The sequence below is a fragment of the Antechinus flavipes genome, chromosome 2 (assembly GCF_016432865.1).
Source record: "Antechinus flavipes isolate AdamAnt ecotype Samford, QLD, Australia chromosome 2, AdamAnt_v2, whole genome shotgun sequence".
Taxonomy (NCBI): Eukaryota; Metazoa; Chordata; class Mammalia; order Dasyuromorphia; family Dasyuridae; genus Antechinus; species Antechinus flavipes.
The window spans coordinates 621,254,073-621,274,803 of record NC_067399.1 but is presented as its reverse complement, the minus strand read 5'-3'; the positions used below and the strand labels follow the sequence as shown (position 1 = coordinate 621,274,803).

The 20,731-nt window shown below is 34.6% G+C and overlaps 1 protein-coding gene across 1 annotated transcript in view; it reads left to right on the top strand.

Moving 5' to 3' along the window:
* Nucleotides 1-20,731, top strand: part of MYO9A (myosin IXA) — a 289,464-nt gene that overhangs the window by 231,078 nt on the left and 37,655 nt on the right. Inside the window, exons 24-29 of the mRNA XM_051981925.1 lie at nt 1,573-1,892; nt 3,944-5,485; nt 7,870-7,969; nt 8,528-8,740; nt 18,053-18,165; nt 19,365-19,522. Coding sequence (XP_051837885.1) covers nt 1,573-1,892; nt 3,944-5,485; nt 7,870-7,969; nt 8,528-8,740; nt 18,053-18,165; nt 19,365-19,522 — 2,446 coding nt within the window. The remainder of the gene's footprint in view (nt 1-1,572; nt 1,893-3,943; nt 5,486-7,869; nt 7,970-8,527; nt 8,741-18,052; nt 18,166-19,364; nt 19,523-20,731) is intronic.

The following is a 20,731-nucleotide window of genomic DNA, read 5'->3' as shown; positions in this document are numbered from 1 at the left end:
ATTGTACAATATTTCAGAATCCGATTTTTTTGTACAGCAAAATAACGGTTTGGTCATATATACTTATTTTGTATTTAATTGATACTTTAATATGTTTAACATCTACTGGTCATCCTGCCATCTAGGGGAGAGGGTGGGGGGAAGGAAGGGAACAATTGGAACAAAAGGTTTGGCATTTGTCAATGCTGTAAAATTACCCATGCATATAACTTGTAAATAAAAAGCTATTAATTAAAAAAAAAAAGTGAAGCATAATTTATTATGCCATCCAATGGAAAGCACACTGAATTTAGAATCAGGTTCTAACCCTCACTCTTCTGTTCAGTACTTGTTTTTCTTGATCAAGTTATCATTCTCTGCCTTATTTCCTCATCTAGAAAAATGACGTATTCAAACTGAATGACCTCCGGGGTTGCTTCTAACTTTAAACCAAAGATTCTTTAAGTAGCAAAACCAATAATAATCAGTAATATTTATAGTATCTTTAAGGGTAGACAAAGTACTTTTCCATAGTTTTCTCATTTGATTCTCCTGACAACCTTATATAGTAGGTGCCCTCCAAGTTCAGGACTTTATCTAACACACCAGTCTTAATTTCTTTCGAATATATCCTTTTATCTGGCTATGCCCTTTCTCTGGCTGATAGAATGCAAACTGATGTTAACAGCATGATATAGATCTTTTCCCAGAAAGTAAATGAAATAAGGAATATCTTTTCACTCCTATAGAATTTTTAATGTGAAATATACTCTTTTTTTTTTTTTCTCCATGAAACACCTTCCTAAAGCACTGTATCAGGAGCTGGACATTCAAAAGCATGAAACTGAAACTTTATTCTACAGCAGTTACTATTTTCTGTGTCCAGAATAAGGAAATACAAAGGAGAGATCCTAGAGTGTGTGGAAAGAAAAGAAAATGCAGCTATATTTCAAAGAAATGTATTATGGATACTTCATCATTTAGTGAAATAGCCAATGTATTTTTGGATAAAGGGGTCAGCTCCCAGTTTGAGGCAAACAGAACAGAACAACTATTAATAGTCTTTTCTGTGGAAAGAAATAAAATGTGGATAAATGAATTCTACTAGAGGAACAATATCAGTCAAAAGACCTGTGGCATAAAGTGTCCTGATAGATGCACCATAGCAAAATGTGAAAAAAGGGTCCAATTTTTATAAAGGGAAAATAGAGTTTGATAACTACCTGAATTAAAAAATCAATGTGATACCTCACATAATGTGATAAGCATTCTTATTCCTTATTTTTATTCTTTAACATAGTATTTCTGAATTTCTCCATAAAAGAGAAGGAATAAATTAGATAGTCTATCCAAAACCAGTCTTAATAATTCTGATTTTCAAAGCTCTTAGTCTGTGAAGTTTTCTTGATCAAGAATTAAAGTACTCTGAAAAATAAAATTACTTTCTCTACTTTGGCTTATTAAAAAAACAATGACGACAAAACTTCTCAGTGTTTTATTTCATAATGACAGGGTATTTCATTTCCATTTCCTTGTATTTATAAAATGTGGTATGAGAGAATCCTACATCATAAACTGTTGGGTCTTTTGTAGCGAGCTTGGCGAAATTATTTGCGTGAGAAACATGGTGAAGGCAGAGGTGTCCAAGATGATGCACTGGTTGTGAATAATGCCGCAACTGTTCTCCAGGCTGCTTGGCGGGCTTACTGGGGGAGGCGGCAGTACCTGCAGATACGAACCGCAGCCTCCATCATTCAAGAGACTTGGCGGGATTACTGCAGACGAAGGCATGCTGCAGCTACCTGCATACAAGCAAGATGGAGAGGCTACTGGAAAAGCAAACTGTACAAGGAACAAAGAAACAAAATTATCCTGTTACAGGCAGCATGCCGAGGATTCAGAGCTAGGCAAAGGTAATATCTGCAATTAGTTAACATAAATTGGTAAAGAAAAAATGGGTGGCCTGTTGTTTCTAGAAGCCTAGGTGCACAAACTGGGGTTTGAACCCCATTCAAGTGAAATCTATGTTTCCCAAGTATAAGCTGCTTGACTAGAAAGTTATAAGATTATATCTCAACCTCAAAAAGTAGCTTTAGTTACCTTCCTGGTTATAGAAGTACCACTAAAAAAGATGTTTATTTTTCCTCTATAACTTTACATATGCAAGAAGCTATAAATTTTAAAGTTGCAACTGAGTGCTTGGATTTTACTTTACATTCTCAAGAGATTCCCTATTGGCTTAGATCGTTTGACTCTAGACCCCTGATTTAATCCATAAAGAGACATTCTGCTGTGGAAATAGACTCCATTGATTGAGGTCAGCCAGTCCTCTACAACTTAGTCTTAATTGCTTGGCCCACTGGGAAGGTAACCTTCCCACAGTCAAAAAAGCTCGTATTTTTCAGAGGCAGCACTTAAATTCAGGTCTTCTGACTTGGAGGTTCACCATCTATCCACACACTGCCTTGTAGGTCTTAATATGATCTATAGATTTTCCCAAAATCTGACTTTATAATATCTCAGGGAATTTCTTCATTGTTATCTTCATGTCAGAGAGGAAGCTTACATTTCATTAGTGTACCCAGACACAACCTTTTTCCCACTAGAAAACACAAGTCTGAAGGAAATGATGCCATACGATCCCTGATATTGGTGAAGCAAATTGAAGGAGATCCAGGGCTTCCAGCATCATTCTTTCTGTTACTGCCTGCATCATTATCCTGAGTTTTCTTCAGGAAAGAAATACATTAGTGAAAAGTCTGGGAACTCTGATCTGTAACTTAAAATATAGAAGCTTCTGGGAATGAGGGATAAAAGATTTTTCTGGAGTCTTCCTTACAGTTTATACTTTATGGCTCAGGTGCTATTTGCCACTTGTGAAGGTAGGTGAGCCTTGTAATTAACTGCACAAATGGCTCCAGGAAGTTACGTATCAAAGCAAGAAAGGATGAAATTGGAGAGGAAGCTCTAGTACAGTGTGAGGTTTGAGGCTTTCCAACTGAGGGAAGAGCTGGTCTGAAATCTTAAAGAAAGGGAAGGTCAGATTTGGGGGCCCAAATTCCTAGACTTATTTTCCAGTTTAAGTATCTAGCCTTTCTGGAGGTTCTTTTAACAATTCTCTCTCTCCCCTTTCCTCCCTTCTCTTCTTTCTCTTCCCTTCCCCTTTTTCCCTTCCCTCCCCTTCTTTCTCTCCTCGACCTCGAACTCTACATCTACCTCTGCTTCTACCCCTACCCCTACTTCTCCTCTCTCCTCTCTCCCTTCTCTCTCTTATATTTATTTTTAATTAAAATTAGAGGTTTCTTCCAAATATGTCTATTTTGTTTCCTATACATGGTAATTTTACATGTTTTCAATATTTACATATGTGTGTTTGTGGATGTATTTCCATTTAAATTATGATTTAATTGAAAAAAGTGGTGCCCCAGTTATCAGAAAATTTGAGTTTTGGTCCAGGTTTCCTTCCTTCCTCAGTCATATTACTTTAGGCTAGTAATCCCTGTACTTCAGTTTGCTTCTTTATAAAATGCTTCACCATAATGATATCCTCAAAAGATGAAGAAGTCAAAAAGAATGTCATTAGTTTTGTTTAAAATACATAGAAGAGAATATGATGAAATTTAAGAGATAGGCAAATAAAGTTTTGAAAACATTAAATTTATCATATACTTAAAAAACCAAATTTAGTAATATTCAGAGTTTTATATACAATGTTCTTTTGCTCTTTATTTTACATGAAAATGATCATGTTAATGTTTGCCAAATTCAATACTAAGAAAAATTTGGTTTGCATTTGTTTTTTTCCTATATGTAATCACTAACATTCCTTTCAATTAACATTTTATCAATCTGAGATTAAATTTTAGAGGCACAGCTTTTATTTTAACCAATACTGTTTATCCTGTATCCAGTTGTGACCAAAAGATGATTCCAAAAATTCATGTCACACTTTTTTTTTTTATAGATTTAGATCTTTGAAAGAACAACGATTAAAAGAAGCTAAATTGAAAAATGGATTAGCTATTAAAGAAAATAATCTAGAAATTTGGGGTTCAGACCCTTCCAAATGGGAAGATGGATCATTTGAAGAAAGAATGAAAGCTATAGAAGAATACAAATATGTGATAGAAAATAATCGGATCAGCCATACCAATTCAGTGGATATCTCTGGAGATTTAGCATGCAAAGGACAGGAAAAGACTATTAGCCAAAGTACCATAGATTTGGAGCAAGATGTAATTGTAAGACAGAGACGCAAGTCATTGGAGGACCTCAGTCCAAAAAAAGTAGGACGGGCAAAAAGAGAGAGTCGTAGAATGCGTGAGTTGGAGCAAGCAATATTTAGTTTGGAATTGCTGAAGGTACGGGGTGGAATGTCTCCTTCAGAAGAGCGTAGATGGTCCACAGAATTGATTTCTGAGGGCCTACAATCATCACAAGGAACCCCTGAGAGTGAAAGTTCTCAAGGGAGCTTGGAACTCTTGAGTTTTGAAGACAATCCAAAAAACAAACTAGAGGCAGTGTTTTCAAATGAGGGAGACTTAGAGATCCCTTCACCTAAGGCACAGAAAACTTTACCCTGTGATCTAAAATTTGATTTACAAAAAAATGTCCCCCTCATATCAGATGAGAGTAGTAGTATATTGATTAGAAAGAGGACACCTTCCAATTCAGAGTTCTCAGAGAGCCTTGTCATAAAAGACAGGATGGACAGTGATTCTCAGACCATTACCTGTAAGCCACAATTCAGAGAGCCCTTCATCCCAAATAGCCTTCCAACATTCTATATACCACCACAAGATCACACAAAAGTAAGCTCTGAACTTGGGACAAGTACTTTGAAAAACATAACTTTGGAAAGTGAAGAAAAGCCAGAGATAGATTTTACCTTGGACACAAACAAAGAAAGCAGAAAATGCCACTTGGTTGAGGAAAGCAGAACAGCTGCTACTGCTTCCATGAAAAATACTGACTTTTCTAATACTGTGCTTAAGAAGTTAGAAAGACTAAACATGGAAAAAGAAGAAAGACAAAAGCAGTTGCAACAGCAAAATGAAAAAGAAATGATGGAACAGATTCGTCAACAGAAGGACATTCTGGAAAAGGAGCGAAAAGCCTTCCAAAATTTAGAGACACCGTGGAAAACAGGAGAGTCTTTGCTAACAAGATCTATCCGGCCATCAAAGCAAACAATTGAAAGGCCACAGTCTCTCTTCATAAACCCTACAAATAAGGAAGAACGGAATGTTCCAGGACCTTTGTCTGTAACTATTAAAGGTCTCACTGTTACTCCAAAAGGAAATACTCCTGATCAGCCAGTTCAAAAGGACCGGCCTGTCAGTATGTTCTTTGAAGATCAAGAAAGCCAAAAGCAACCTGGTCTTTCACAGGTCAGGACTGATGGATGGAAGACTAAACTGAATGGAGCTTCCAAGGAGCTGCATTCCCAGGAGGGAAGGACCAAAGCTATTTTCTTCACACCAAAAGAACATTTGGGTCTCTCACAGTAAGTGAAATGTGTCTTTAGTTTGATTTCAGAATCTTTTTTGACTATTGATTGCCCAGTGCTCAAACAAGATTCTGATGCCATCATTCTCCTACTCAATGAAGTCCTCTAGTTCATTTAGGATCACATGCTAGTTCCTCTGATATTTAAGGACCTTCACCACCTGTCTTCAGCTTACCTTCACAGCTTTCTTTTACATTACTTTCCATATCCCTTAGGAACTTAAGAGCACACTAGTCACATGCCCTCCCCTTTTCTATTTTAGAATGTCCTCCTTCCTGACTTGTGTTGTTTAGAATCCTTAGTGTCCTTCCCTGCTGCTCTCTCGAGTAAACCTTTAAAAAAAAAAAAAAAAAAAAGTCTTTTATTTTTCCAAATACATTAGAGGTAGTTTTCAAGTATAGAAACTTTTGTGATCAACTTCCATCCTCAGAAGCTAGTACCTTCTCCCCATCACAAAATTTATTTTGTTATATATATTTATTATCTCTGTTGTACCTCCTTAGTAGGATATAAATTCCTTGAGAATACAGTTTCCTTTTTGTATTCCCAGTGCCTAGTTTAGCACTTCACCAATAAATCAGTAATTTTATTCAGTAGAGCAAATTCTGTTTAAAAACAACAGATGGCGCAGTGGATAAAACACCAGCCCTTAAGTCAGGAGGACCTGAGTTCAAATCTGCCCTCAGATACTTAACCCCCATTGCCTCAAAAAAAATGAAATAAAATAAAATAACAGGCCACTTGCTATCCATCACTCCCTAGTAACTTTTGGCTAAAATCAACCCAAGTATATCACAAATGATGTTCCTGATATTTAACACTCTAATATAGCACATAAGCCTAGAGAATTGGCCATGGCTTGTGGCATATATGTAGTTTTTATAAATTCCCTATGCATTCTATAATTTTAACAAATTAAGTTGTATGTATGAATTTTAAAATCTCCAAGTGGCATTTAAAATCAAACTTATTAAAATTTAAAACCATTATATTATCCAGATATATACTCTGGACTCATTTAAATTGTATTAAAATGGAAAAAGGGTATAATCAATGAGAAGGTAAGCAATATCTTATAAAAATCATGTTAAAATAGCCCATATTATCTATAAAAAGTATGTAGAACTTGCCTTTAAATATCATTAAGTTTCCTTAATTCGCTTATTAAAATTTTAGAAGTTATAAATCATAAATCTATCCGAGGTTCCTTGTAAGCAGCCTTCATCTTAATATATTATTATTATTGTGTCTCCCAGCTTTTCTGGCTGTGAAATACCAAAACATTCTGATGGTATTCATTATGCAGTCTTGCCATAATTCAGCAATACTACCATACTTGTAGGAATTAAATTGCACTCTGGTAGGAAGCAACTAGACTTTTTTTTTGGGGGGGAGGGGGGAACCTTACAACTTTCCATTGTAGTTCAGTGGAAAGAGCACCAGATCTGGAGCCAAAACCTGGGTTTACATCCCTATTCTATTTTCTATTATTTGTAAGTCACTTAAGCCTCTGGACCTCAATTTTTTATATACAGAAATGAGCAGGGATAGATAAGGCAACTTCTGTAGTTCTTTCTTTCTCCAAATCTGGGATCCTGTTATGGATTTGCGATGGGCCACTAAGATAATATTAAATCATATCTCACAAATAAAATTCTTTTTTTTTTCATCCTCTCCTATCTTCAAAAGTCTCTCCAGATTTATTGCTTATTGAATTGACAGGTGAGAATCTGATGTTGGAAAATGAAAAAAATTGATATCATGTAGCCTTTCAAAAAAAATTTAAGGTCTTTTTTTTCCTATTCATTAGCCTTTTTTAAACTACCTTTTATCAACCATAAATCACCTTGCACTATTTAATTTTCTTTACTTAGATCATACTTTCTTAATTTTTCTGTTATGTTAGTCTTTTTCACTCAGCATCAAGCCTCTTTCATACTGTGGACTTATAGACCTGTTTGTTTCCATTCATGATAAAGTATGCTATGATTATTTTCTGACTTCAGTATTTTCAAGATAATTTTTGATTGCAACAGAAATCAAGTAAAAAGATAGAAAAAGATAAAAGATAAAAAGTAAAAAGATAGAAAAGTACTTTCAGAATTTTTGAAACTCAAGAAGTGTTAATGCAGGCAGCTAGATGGTGCAGTGGATAGAGCACTAACCCTGAAGTTAGGAGGACCCGAGTTCAAATCCAGTCTCAGACACTTAATACTTCCTGGCTGTTTGACCCTGGGCAAGTCACTTAGCCCAATTGCCTCAGCAAAAAAAATAATAATAATAATGTGTGAAATTATTAAAATTCTAGTACTTCCCTAGATATTTATAGGACTTTATAGGACAGAATCTTCTTGTAATTTGTGTAATTCTGTTGTCTTAAGTTTCAGTAAGGAATATTTAAGCCATGGAAATAATCAATTCCACACAAGAGGTGAACCATCTAGGAAGCCTCTGAAATTGACTGGGCCTGGCAGAGGAGAGGTAAGCAAAAGAATTTGTTTATTTTTTCTTTTAACTGAAACAAATTGATGTTGATTTAGGAATTATTGCACTTCCTGATTGCCTTTATTCTACCCAACTTGACTACAAACATTTGCAATAAAAGAACTATGAGCTAAATTGATTTGCTAATGAGTAGAAGCATAAAGCTGACAGGGGAAGCCCAGGCTTCTTCAGGAAAGTTGGGAGTTACATCCCAAAATAGCAGGGCAAAATTGGGCAGTTGAATTATATGACTGTGGTGAAACATTGACACTGAACCATGTGAAAGGAAGACTTGATTGCTCCTTTGTGAAATTTAGCAGCATAGATTTCCTAACATCTCTTTCTATCCTTTTTTCTAATTATTGTGTGTAATCCTTTTTGTTTCTTTATTGCTTCTCCTTATGGATATGGTTGGGTGGAGGGATGTTTTAAGGAAGACTTTAGCCCTTGTGAGACCTACACTTTGATGCCTTACATCAGCAGAATCTCCTTTAACAAAAATAGAAACAAAACAAAACATTTTTGTATTATTTGTTTTATCATTTGGTCAAGCAGGTTGCCAGACCGGCCCATAAAAAGAAAGCTCGCATGGCGCGGACGCGCTCCGATTTCTTGACTAGAGGTACTTTTGCTGATGGGGAGGGGGATACAGAGGAAGATGATTATGATGACATTATTGAGCCCCTTCTATCCCCTCACCAAGCTTCTCACCCTGAGCCAGGGCCTTCAGCAAGCCTGGGGCAGGCCTATCACAGTGACTCGGAAATGGTAATTTTACAACAAATATAAGGGAACCAGGGAGTAATCAGGTGTGAGGGGAATGTTCATTGCTAACTATACTGACAATTTTCCACTGCCTTTTCTCCCTCTCTTGAATGATTTTGTAAGTGGAAAGCCTCAGTGAATATAGCAAATAAACAGTATTCTATGTTTTCAGTGATACAGAAGCAATTTCACAGTGGGTATTCATGAAAAATGTTAAGATTATTGCTAGTGTTTCTTGAGATCACAGCTTTAACATAATGAAGAGTTCTTTTACCATTTAAAAAGCAGGAGAGGCATGAAATATCAACCCATAGCTGAAATATAGGTTCTGCTCATTTAATGTTCTTTAAAACATTAATCACTCTACTGTGTCCAGTTCAGTTTGCTTTAAACATAACCCTTCATTTTGTATGTCATTTCTCAGTAAAAGAACCTGTGTCAATATTTTTACCTAACAAAAATGACAAAAAATAATGCCTTTCCTTCCTAATATAGTGGATATGGCCATGAGTATGACATTCAAATAATATTTCAATAAATTTTTATTATATTTTGAAATATCATTCACATATAAAAATTTGTTATACATGCATATTACATATATGTATATTAATAAAAGAATGGAACACTTAAATATCAGTTAATTTCCTTTTTTAACAATTGGTTTCTTCTACCTTCAATACTTACTGTAGTTAGGAAAGTTTTAGAACACTCTTGTCATTTGCTCAGTGAACAAATTAAAAACTTTTTAGCTGATGCTACATCTGTTGAACTTAAGAAATTTGTATACTTCCTAGCCAATGATATAGTTTTGAATTTATTCTTTTGTCAGAATAGCTACTTTAACTTTGTCATGTGTTTGCTGGTATATTCAATTTTTTAAAAATCCATACCAGTGATCCAAAAAACAAATGGATGAAGACAGGTACAGTTCAAGTTGGCCATTTTGAATCAATGTTTTTTAGAAAGAGCAACCCCCCCCCCAAAAAAAAAAAAAACAAAAACAGAAAGAAAGAGGCAATTCTGATGTAATCTTTTACTGAGAAAGCATACATATAGAACCGAAAGAGATTTTAGTCCTCTACAACAATTTCCTGCATTTCCAGATGATGATACCGAGGATCTAAGGATGAAGACTGGCATTTATTACCTTTAATGACCATGAGCTTGTCACTCTTGGCTTTCATGCTGACCTTTTTTGTGATGAGAGAGAAAGTCTTATTAGAAGTAATCTATGTCTAAGTCACAAAGCCATAACAATCATATAACCTGTGAAAAAGCCTTTGGTATCATTTTCAAAAAAATAAATTATTTTGATTTTGATTCTCATATTTCGACTATGCAAAAAAATTTCAAATTAATCTATCTGGTAAGATAGATCTGATCATGTTGAAAAAAGTCTCTTTGTTAACATGTTACTGCTATTGCATTCCTGAGTGTTTATCCTTTACAAAGCATTCATTCTTTTGGCACTCCAGATTTTATCCACTAGAAACCTTTGCTAAAAAACTTGAAAGGGAATGGGGCTTACTGCTTAGAGGATTCTGTCCTTTTTAAAAAAAAAAAAAAAAAAAAAAAAAACTTCTTCATTGTTTGGGATCTCTTCTGGCGATTCTTCTATCCACTTAGTTTGACCATCATTGCATGCTTGTAGATCTAGAACTCATCAGTGCACATTCATCTCTTTGCACTCACTTACTAGCTCTTTTTTTATTATTGGGTACAGGTGGCAGGGTACATCTCTGCTGGCTATGTTTGTGCAACACACTTATTAGCAAAAGCTGGTGACAGTAGAACTTGTAGTGGGAGGGATAGGCAATATAAAGGGGTGGGACTTTTGAATATAATGTGGAACTACCTATATTCCATTTGTGTCTTGATTTTATAGGTGCAAGATTGAAGACAGTCCTATCTAAACATTTATTGAATATACTAAATGTAGAACTCTTCTGTTATTTAAAAAAGCTAGGTTTACAGAGATCAACTTTATTAACAGTATTTCAGTTTTAATGACCTATCTGACTTTATGACAGAACAATCTGTATCAGGAAGTGTTTAGCCATCGGAAAGCTTAGAATTTTGTTTTAAGTTTCAATGAAAATAATTGATAGACCACACTGAATATGAAACAAATCTTCCTTTGTAGTGGTTGTCCTAGTAGGAAGAATAAAGCAGTTTATCCCAAATTAGCAATTGTTAATTACCTTAAAGTGCCATTAATAAACATCAAGAATTGGTTACTCATTTGTCAGTTACTTCCCAATTAAAACAATTCAGTACTCTGATGTTACTGACCTTTTAAAAAAATTATCTTTTAAGACTCTACTTATTATGAATATTGATGCTTCTGTCGCCCATTTTAATGTGACACTAAGCAGTCCTTATCTAGCTTAGGAAGAATGACAACTTCATAGAATCCTCGATTTATTGGTATGAGGGATCTAACAGGTCCTCTCCATTTTATCTATGAAGAAAAAGGCTCACAGAGGCTATCAAACAGTATTTTGTGCAAGCTAATTTTGTTTTATTGCTTTTTGTTTTCTGGACAATAAATAAGCTGGTTAAGAATCACTTCTATCCCACTCTCTCTACTAATGTTAAAATTGTCTTCTTTTTCAGTTATCACCTTTACTCTTATGACTTTCACATCTATATAACTCCCATCCAAACATCTTTTAGAAGGTTGAGCTCTGAATTTCCAGCTATTTTCTTTATATTTCCATCTGGCTGTAGGATTTGAGTTTACAACGTTCCACCCTCACAGTTGTTTCCTCACAAGTCACATAATTTGAGTATTTGTTCCTAAGATTGATTTTGATTTTGTATCCAAGATGGCTAATGCCACATGATATTTATTCCCCAGTATTCGAGATAAGCTTCATGAATACCAGATTGTGGGTAAAAACCTTTACCTTTACCAGGTAACAAATTTGTAATTTAAGATGTAGATATAAACTATGCCAAGTTTTAGAATTTCCCTAGATGAGGCTTTTTTGTCAAACTTCAGAGCACTCGAGGTAAATGTCAGTTATTTATAAAAAGTACCATGGTAACCTATGGCATGGTACTTGGTTCCCTTCTAGCCCAATTTTATATGTTAGAATATTTCTAAACTGTTAGGTCAGTTGAGAAGAACTGAAAATTGAAGAAAAAACTTCATTTTAGGTATCTTGTAGTTTGTAGCAACACCAGCATTGTCTAATAGAATACCATTTCACTTGCAGAGTTCTTGATGCCAGAGATTACTTGCTCATTCTATGCCAGAAACTATGTCTTCTGTCACATTAGTCATACAATCACTATTGCTGTTAGGTCAAATTGAATTTTCAATACAATAAAACCAACAGATCTTTTTATTCCAGTAAATTGCTAACTGGCTATGCTTGTCATCTTATGTATATGAAATAATGGTTAAAGAACTTAGACTGAAAGTCTTCATGGAATGATAAGCCATTTTCTAGAGTCTTAATCCCTGCCAAGATGAGCATTTACAAGAACCCATGAAGAAATACTATTCTCTGCTCTGAAATATTTGACAACATTGAAAACCTTTTGTTCTTAGGGTAAAATAAAAGAATTTTAGAGCTGGAAAACCTTAAAAATCATTTGGTCCAAACTATCCATTTACTAATGATGAGTGGAACAAAGAGGTTAAATAATTTGGGAAGATTACAGCTGATGAGTGCAAGAGATAAAACTCACTTCTTTTGATTTCCAGACTTATGTTTGGTGCTTAAAATGGATAGTTTGTTTCCTTTGTCCACTTCTGTGGATGAGGAACTTGTGAATTCTCATTGTTTTTTGCAAGGCTTGTAAGTATCAAATGTCTGAGGCCAGATTTGAACTTAGTTCTTCCTGGCTCCAGGGCTAGTGTTCTATCCTGAATTCTTTGTCCAAAGATTTGTTCTTTACTATTCTTTCAATGTGGGTAACTTAAGTAGGCAGGGTTTTCCTTATTACACACCTGGTCCCAGTTTCACATTGATTTCAGAAGTTTTTGACTTAGGATATTATTTATACTCAAAAGACCTAGCTAGAACTTCATAGGCTTCTCATATTGGATATATCACTACCTGATATAGTAGCCCATCAGTAGTTTTCTTAAAAGTGTCTTCATCCCCAAAGAGTAGACCATCATTCTTTTCTTTAAGCATTATGTTCTTTTCTTTTAGCCAACCATATCATATGGGTGGCCCATGAAGGTGGCATAGTTGGGAAAACACTGGGCTTAGAATTCAGAAGACTCATCTTCATGAATTAAAATCTGGCCTCAGATTCTTACTTTGCCCTGTTTGCCTCAATTTCTCATCTGGAGAAGGAAATTATAAATGACTCTAATATCTTTGCCAAGAAAACCCTATATGGGATCATGAAGAGTAGACATGATTGAAATGGCTGAACAATTAGAACAAGCAAATCACCTTTATTGGTTCATTCTCTTCCTATAGCTCCCAGTAGTCATCTATATTCAGCAGAGTCAAAAACCTAAGTATGTACAAATCTGCAACTTGAGAGATTTCATTTTCTGAGGGAAGAATCAGTGGGTATCATCGCTATGGTTGTTGTTTTTCAAAATCATTCAATCCAACATTCATTTATTAAACATCTACTATGTACCAGATACAATATGGGCATTATACATACAATTACAAACTTCTAGAGTTTCTTCCCTCTAAGAGCTTTCATTTCACTGGGACATACAAGCATATTCACAAATAAAGGGAAGAGGTGTAGTGGTGATGGAGATAATGTGTAATGATAAAGGAGGACAGATTAATAACTAATGCTATATGAAAGGACCTCTCAAATGGAGATAGCACTTCAGCTGAGCCTTGGAAGGGGTTGAAGATGTCAAGAAACCCAGGCTAAGTAAGGAAAGCATTAGAGGCAATGGGAATAGTCTACCATATCTCTGAGGGAAACAGTGCATTCTGGCAGAAAGGGAAAGCAAGCAGGCTGGTGTGGCTGAAGCACAAAGTGCACAAAAAAGTGATGGAGCATCAGCCCAGGGAGCCTTCCCCTCTAGCCTTACTTTCTGCTGCCTTCTAGAACTTCCCATGTCAAACCTGCACACTAATCGGGCCTCTAGGCCTTTCCTCAAAGTCACTGGCAAGAAGAATCCACCCTGTCCCTCCCCCCCACCCCTTCAGTGTCCTCTCTCTTTTGAAGATTTACAGATTTTTATGATGCTTATGATAGAAAGTCTTGTGTATACTTACAAATGCTTTGAACACAATTGTGCTCCATAACTATTGTTTTCTATTCCATGGTTGTCCATAAGCACACTTTCTGGCTTTCTCTAATCCAAAGAGATTGAAGATTGAAGAAAATCTCAAATTATATGCTTCAGAGAAGAGATATACAGAAAAGAAGTGTGAAGTAGCAACAAGTGATTATAATTAATTTAGCAAGTTAATATCACTGCCTTGTAGAGTGTTTGCACATTATGTAGTTTGAAATTACTACTTCTAATAAATTTTCTAAAACATTTCTATATTAGTCATTTTATGAAAGAAAATTCAGGAAGGAAAGAAAGAAAAAGAAAGTGAGTGAGTGAAAAACAGTACACTTCAGTCTGTATTCAGACAACATTAATTATTCCTCTGGAAGCAGATAGCATTTTTCATCATGAGACCTTTGGGATGTCTTGTATTGTTATATTGCTGATAATAGTTAATTCATTTACTCAGTTCTTCATTATACAATATTTCTGTTACTGTGTACAATGTTCTGGTTCTGCTTGGATGTTTGTGTAAGTCCAGAGTTTTTCCGAAATCATCTGCTTATCATTTTTTATAGTACAATCATATTCCATTACAATCTTGTACCACAACTTTCCAGGTTTTTCTGAGAGCATCCTGCATATCATTTCTTATAGCACAATAATATTCCATCACAATCATATACCACGGCTTGTTTAGCTATTCCCCAATTCATGGGCATCCTTTCAAATTCCAATTCTTTGTCACCACAAAAAGAGCTGTTACAATTTTCTACAAATAGGTTCTTTGCCCTTTAAAAAATTTTTAAATTTAAATTTAATTTTAAATTTAAATTTCTTTGGGATCTAGATATAGTAATGGTATTCCTGCATCAAAAGGTATGCACATAGTATTATAGTCCTTTAGGCATAGTTCCAAGTTGCTTTCCAGAATGGTTGAGTCAGTTCACAACTTCACCAGAACTGTATTTGTGTCCCAGTTCTTCCACATCTCTTCTAAGATTTATCATTTTCCTTTTCTGTCATAATAGACATACTAATAGGTTAGTCTGCTAACCAAGCAGAACCAGAACATTGTATACAGTAACAACAGTATTGTACAATGAAGAACTAAGGATGAATTAACTATTCTCAACAACACGATACAAGACAATCCCAAAGGACTCATGATGAAGGATGCTATTTGCTTCCAGAGGAATAACTAATGTTTGTCTGAATACAGACTGAATGTATAAGTTGGTATCTCTGAATTGTTTTGATTTACATTTCTGAAACCATCAGTTAGTATTCATTTTTTTTTTTTTAATTTTAGCTTTTTACTGACAAAACATAGACATGGGTAATTTTTCAACATTGACCCTTGCAAAAACTTCTGTTCCAACTTTACCCCTCCTTCCCTCCACCCCCTTCCCTAGATGGCAAGCAGTCCTATATATGTTAAATATATTAAAGTATATGTTAAATACAATATATGTATACATATTTATACAGTTGTCTTATTTAATGTCTAAACATTTAGGCATAGTTCCAAGTTGCTTTCCAGAATGGTTGAGTCAGTTCACAACTTCCCCAGATTGTGACAGATTTAGAAAAAAGGTAAAAACGTGGGAAGAAAAACAAAAATGCAAGCAAACAATAACAGAAAGTTATTGTTATTATTAACAAAAATTATATAGTCCACACTCATTTCCCTGTGTCCTTTCACTGGGTATAGCTGATTCTGTTCGTTACTGATCAATTGGAACTGATTTGAATCCTCTCATTGTTGACGAAAGCCACTTCCATCAGAATTGATCAACATGTAATATTGTTGTTGAAGTGTATAATGATCTCCTGGTTCTGCTCATTTGACTCAGCATCAGTCCATGTAAATCTCTCCAGGCCTTTCTGAAATCATCCTGCTGGTCATTTCTTACAGAACAATAATATTCCATAACGTTCATATACCACAATTTACTCAACCATTTTCCAATTGATGGGCATCCATTCAATTTTCAGTTTCTTGCCACTACAAAAAGGGCTGCCACAAACATTTTTGCACATGTGGGTCCCTTTCCCTTCTTTAAGATCTTTTTGGAATATAAGCCCAGTAGTAATACTGCTGGATCAAAGGATATGCACAATTTGACAACTTTTTGAGCATAGTTCTCTGCTCACAACGCCACCAACAATGCATTAGTGTCCCAGTTTCCCCACATCCCCTCCAACATTCATCACACAAAGGACATGCGGGTGGTTCCCCTATTTCTTGATACCATATCTTCTAAGACTTGACTTGAGGCAATGAGGAGCTAACCCATGAGACTCTAAGGTACCCTAGAAGGTCATTTACTGATCATTTGGATCTTCTTCTAAATGCCAGGTGGAACCACACTCAATCCACACAAATGAACTCAATTTCTAGGCAGGTACCTAAGATGACCTTTTTTGTAAATCCTTTTCTACATTTGATGATTTAAGAGCTTTCACAGATAAGTAGTGCTACTGATCAGATATTTTTAAAAGTATAGTTGGAGAAAAAGCTAAGGGAGTTTGACACAGTCACTCAATAAGCATATTTGGAGCCAGGTGCTAGGCATACAAATAGCAAGTGGAAATAGTCTCCATTCTCAAAAATCTTTTGTTCTGTTGAAGATGTGTATATCTGTATGTATGGACTAATTATATGCACAGTTAGCGAGGGAGGAACTAGCGGGAGAAAAGGCTTCATTTAAAAAGCTGATGCTTGAGTTGTCTTGAAGTAAGAAAAAAAAATCTTTGAGGAAGTAATAAGGATGGAGGTTATCATGGGAATGGGAGAAAGAAAGATGTAATAAGGAGAAAAATATTGTTTGGGTAATGGGAAAGTTGTTGTGGTAGTGGGTAGATTTATGCAGTGATTCATATAAAAGCCTTTGATTTTCTTTCAGCACATCCTTACTCTACTGCTTCTATTTTTCTTCATCCATGTTCCATTGAGTATAACTTCACGGACTAGCCCAGCAGCTCCCCAAATCCACACAAATAACTTGTATGGTGAAAGATGAGTTTATTTTTCTATATTTGAAATCAGGTGATGCTTTTTATCTGTTTCAGAATAGGCAAGAGTAAAAATCTGTTTTAAACAATGAAGCAATGTGAATAGCAGGTATCCATGTAAGAATGATGTGTATGTAAATAGCATACCTATAAAGCCCCTTTCCATGTTACTTGATGGTTATAATCTTAAAGGTCATATAGTCCTTTTCATTTTACAGGTAAGGAAATAAAGCCAAGAGGCTTAAATATTGACTCAGCGGTCACATAGATAATGAGTAACAGAGTTGAGATCAGAACTCTGCTCTTTTAGGCATTATTTTGAGTCTGTTTCCTGACTTATAATTTAATTAGACAATCACAACATAAAGTTCCTTCCAGTTCTAAAATTCTATGATTCTTTTCTAATTTGATTTTTCTAAATGAAATAGAAAAAAAGGTATAGTTAATTCTCATATTAGAATCCTGGCACAGTTTTAATGAATGGGAAATGATATTTCTAAGTGGTATTCCAATCTTCATATTATAACCTTGTATTTAAGTTGCTAATACAGTGTTTATAAACCACTTAGCCATTTTATTTTAGTAGTCAAGATTAAATTCATTTGATATTTAATAAGACTATATACAATCTAACACACTTCAAGTGCTTGAAATAGTAGTCAAGATTAAATTCATTTGATATTTAATAAGACTATATACAATCTAACACACTTCAAGTGCTTGAAATAACTGTACTTAACTTTTAAAAACTGTGGAAATTTTCTTACTTGTTCAGTGGAACAGATCTAATTTTGAAATTACAATACAAATAAAGATCCTTCCTGGGCTATAAACATGAGCCAGGAGGCCTATTTTATTGCTCTTCAGAAGACTAGGTCAAACTAGTCTGCCACAGACTAGGTCATTGATATGTAATTCAAGCCTCTGATTAAATCTGATGTTTCTTTATTATTAATCATATTTGTTTATTTTCACTTCACTGCTGTAACTTCTTTAATTCCTATGTAGTTTCCAAGATTTGTGTTTCACTTTAAATGTTATCAAGCAGTGATTTAATTTTAAAGCCTTTATTGCAGACTTTGCAGCGTTTTGCTTCAGCAGAAGGCCAAACAAAGCTTCATAAAACTATGTCCCAGGGAGAGATTACAGAGTTAACAGCTGTACAGAAGACTTCAGTTCCTGATGGAAGGTATTTTGACCTTGCAGAAAAAGGTTTGACAGGAATAAGTGCAATCCATTGTCTGACATCTTATTAATGTAAATCTTTAATTTCTCAACACTAACACTTTTTCCCAGTTTTAATTAAGACTCATTTAAAGATAATAAAAATTGCCTTTGGTGGAAAGTTGTGGTAGAGGTATGGTGTATTGGAAGACATGTATTACTAGCAAAAAAGAAACTTACATTCTAATAAACATTAACTATGTCACTTAATAGATTAACTCATCTTGAGGTAGTGCTTTTTGTTAGAGCTGGATCAGTCTTATAGATCAATCTTGTTTAATTTCTTTATTTGATGAGAAAATGGAACCCAAAGACATTGTGATTCCTCAAGGGCTCAGTAGATTTGGAATTAGAACTCAGATTCTTGATTCCCTTGTTATCTTACACTATACCAATTACTTCTCAGGGTCTCAATTTCTTCAACTATAAAATGAGAAAAGATGAATTAGATCCTCTCAAATCTCTTCTAGCCATTAAAATTATGAGAGTATCTTAAAATTTTCTGATTATACAAATGGAAGCAGAGAGAAGATAATACATATCTTGATTACATTATTTTAATATTTGAATTAATGTTGTATGTTCATGTATAGAAAAAGTATTATTTTTCTATTTCATTTCTTTTCCAAAAGACCACAGTTATATGCTTTTAGCTTTGCCTCTAAATTCATCACAATTACATGAAATCTAAAAACTAAAACATGCAGAAAAAATTGTAATAATGGAAGGGGGTGAAGTCTCTCATCATTCAAACACCTTTTTAAAAATATTTTCACTTTTTACAAATGAAAATATTTACTCCTAAATATGAATTGTATTAAATAGGTCTTCATTGAACACCTGACGACCATGTTTTTGGAAATGAGAATAAGTCTTAGCACTTAACCTTACTAAATTCCAATTCCAATGGTTATTATAGTGCACTAAACTGATATAACCCAGTTCTAGAATAGATCTTAGTTAGACTGGGCCTGAAACATTTCTAACTACCTGCTTGTTGTCTGTAGTTTTTTAAACAGATAAAGTTCATACAGACCTCAAATTGAAAAGGAAAATTAATTATTTATTCTTTTGTGTCCTAGAGTAAAAGAATTAGATTATAAAGTGATTTTTTTGGACACAGTTAACTATAATTTTTATCTTTTTTTTTTCTTTTTTAAACAGACCTCAAAGAGCAAAGATGAAATTCTGGGCAAAAGGGAAACATGGGGATAAGAAGACTTCTAGAGAAAAACTTGCTACCCAGTCAGAGTTGTTGGAGTTTTCTGCTGATTCAGAGACAGGGAGCATTGATATGTTTTCTGCCCACCATCATCCTGAAGGTAAGACGAGAAAAGAGAATGGCTTCCTTATATGTAAATCTTGAAAATGTTGCTATCATAGTGTTCAGAAAGGGAGTGCAGTTTACCAAATCCTCTGATTAGATAGCATTAGAATTGATATTAAAAAGACTATAGCTTACATTTGATCTGTCAAAAACATTGGTCATTGGTAAACATGCCACATTCTGTGTAACAGATAATTCCAAGGGTCTAGGTCTGATTCTTATCTCATGAAAGAAAAAAGGCACTTTTTTCACTTTTACTGTTAGTAGTAATTGTCATAAACTGATGCAAACATAGATTTGAGTGACTTGTCCAGGGTCATATTAGTAAGTATCTGAAGCATCACTTGAAGACGTAGATCTTCCTGACTCTAGACTCTCAGTGCTGGATCCGCAGTGCCACTTACCAGGTGGACAGAAAAGAAAGCAATCACTACCATTCCCCCTAACCCCTTCTAGGAGTGGAAATCTTTCCTTGTATTCCTACTTACTTGCTTTTCCACAGGCCATTCTGCTCTCTTTTTTTATTTCTACCTTAGAGACTCTAGCTACTATTATTGAATAGGGCTTAAACTTTTTCCATTCTCACTGAGGGGAATTTTTACATGCTCCCAGGCATATTGATGTAAACATTCCCCTCAGTGAGAATGGAAAAAGTTTAAGCCCTATTCAATAATAGTAGCTAGAGTCTCTAAGGTAGAAAAAAAAAAAGTGAAGAGAATAAACTAAAGATTTGCCAGTGAATTTAATAATGGTTCCTGATAAAATCATAGAAATGAGTGGTTAATAAACTTCTAAAAAAGGAAGCTATGACCAAAAAGAACTATCATGATTTCATTGTGAACAGGGAAACATCAGTTTCATTCTCTTTTCTTCCCACAGTTTAATTGGAATTTAATTAAAACAGAAGAATACCATAAATGTTGTTTACCTGCATGTTATGACACCATTAGTAAAATGATGCATGCTATTTCAAAAAATAGTTTATTTCTCATCTTAAACTTACACATAGGAAAACACAAAAAGGATTATAACTGGTATTGCAAATCTCTATTTCATAACACTTTTTTCAAAGTTCCAATAAAATCTGTAAATGATTTTTACTGTGCTTTCCTATGAACTTCTTTTCATTGGTTCTTTTTTTTGGAGACATTAGTTTTGTTAACACCCTATCAACAACAGTTCTTCCCTTGTTGATTCCCTATCA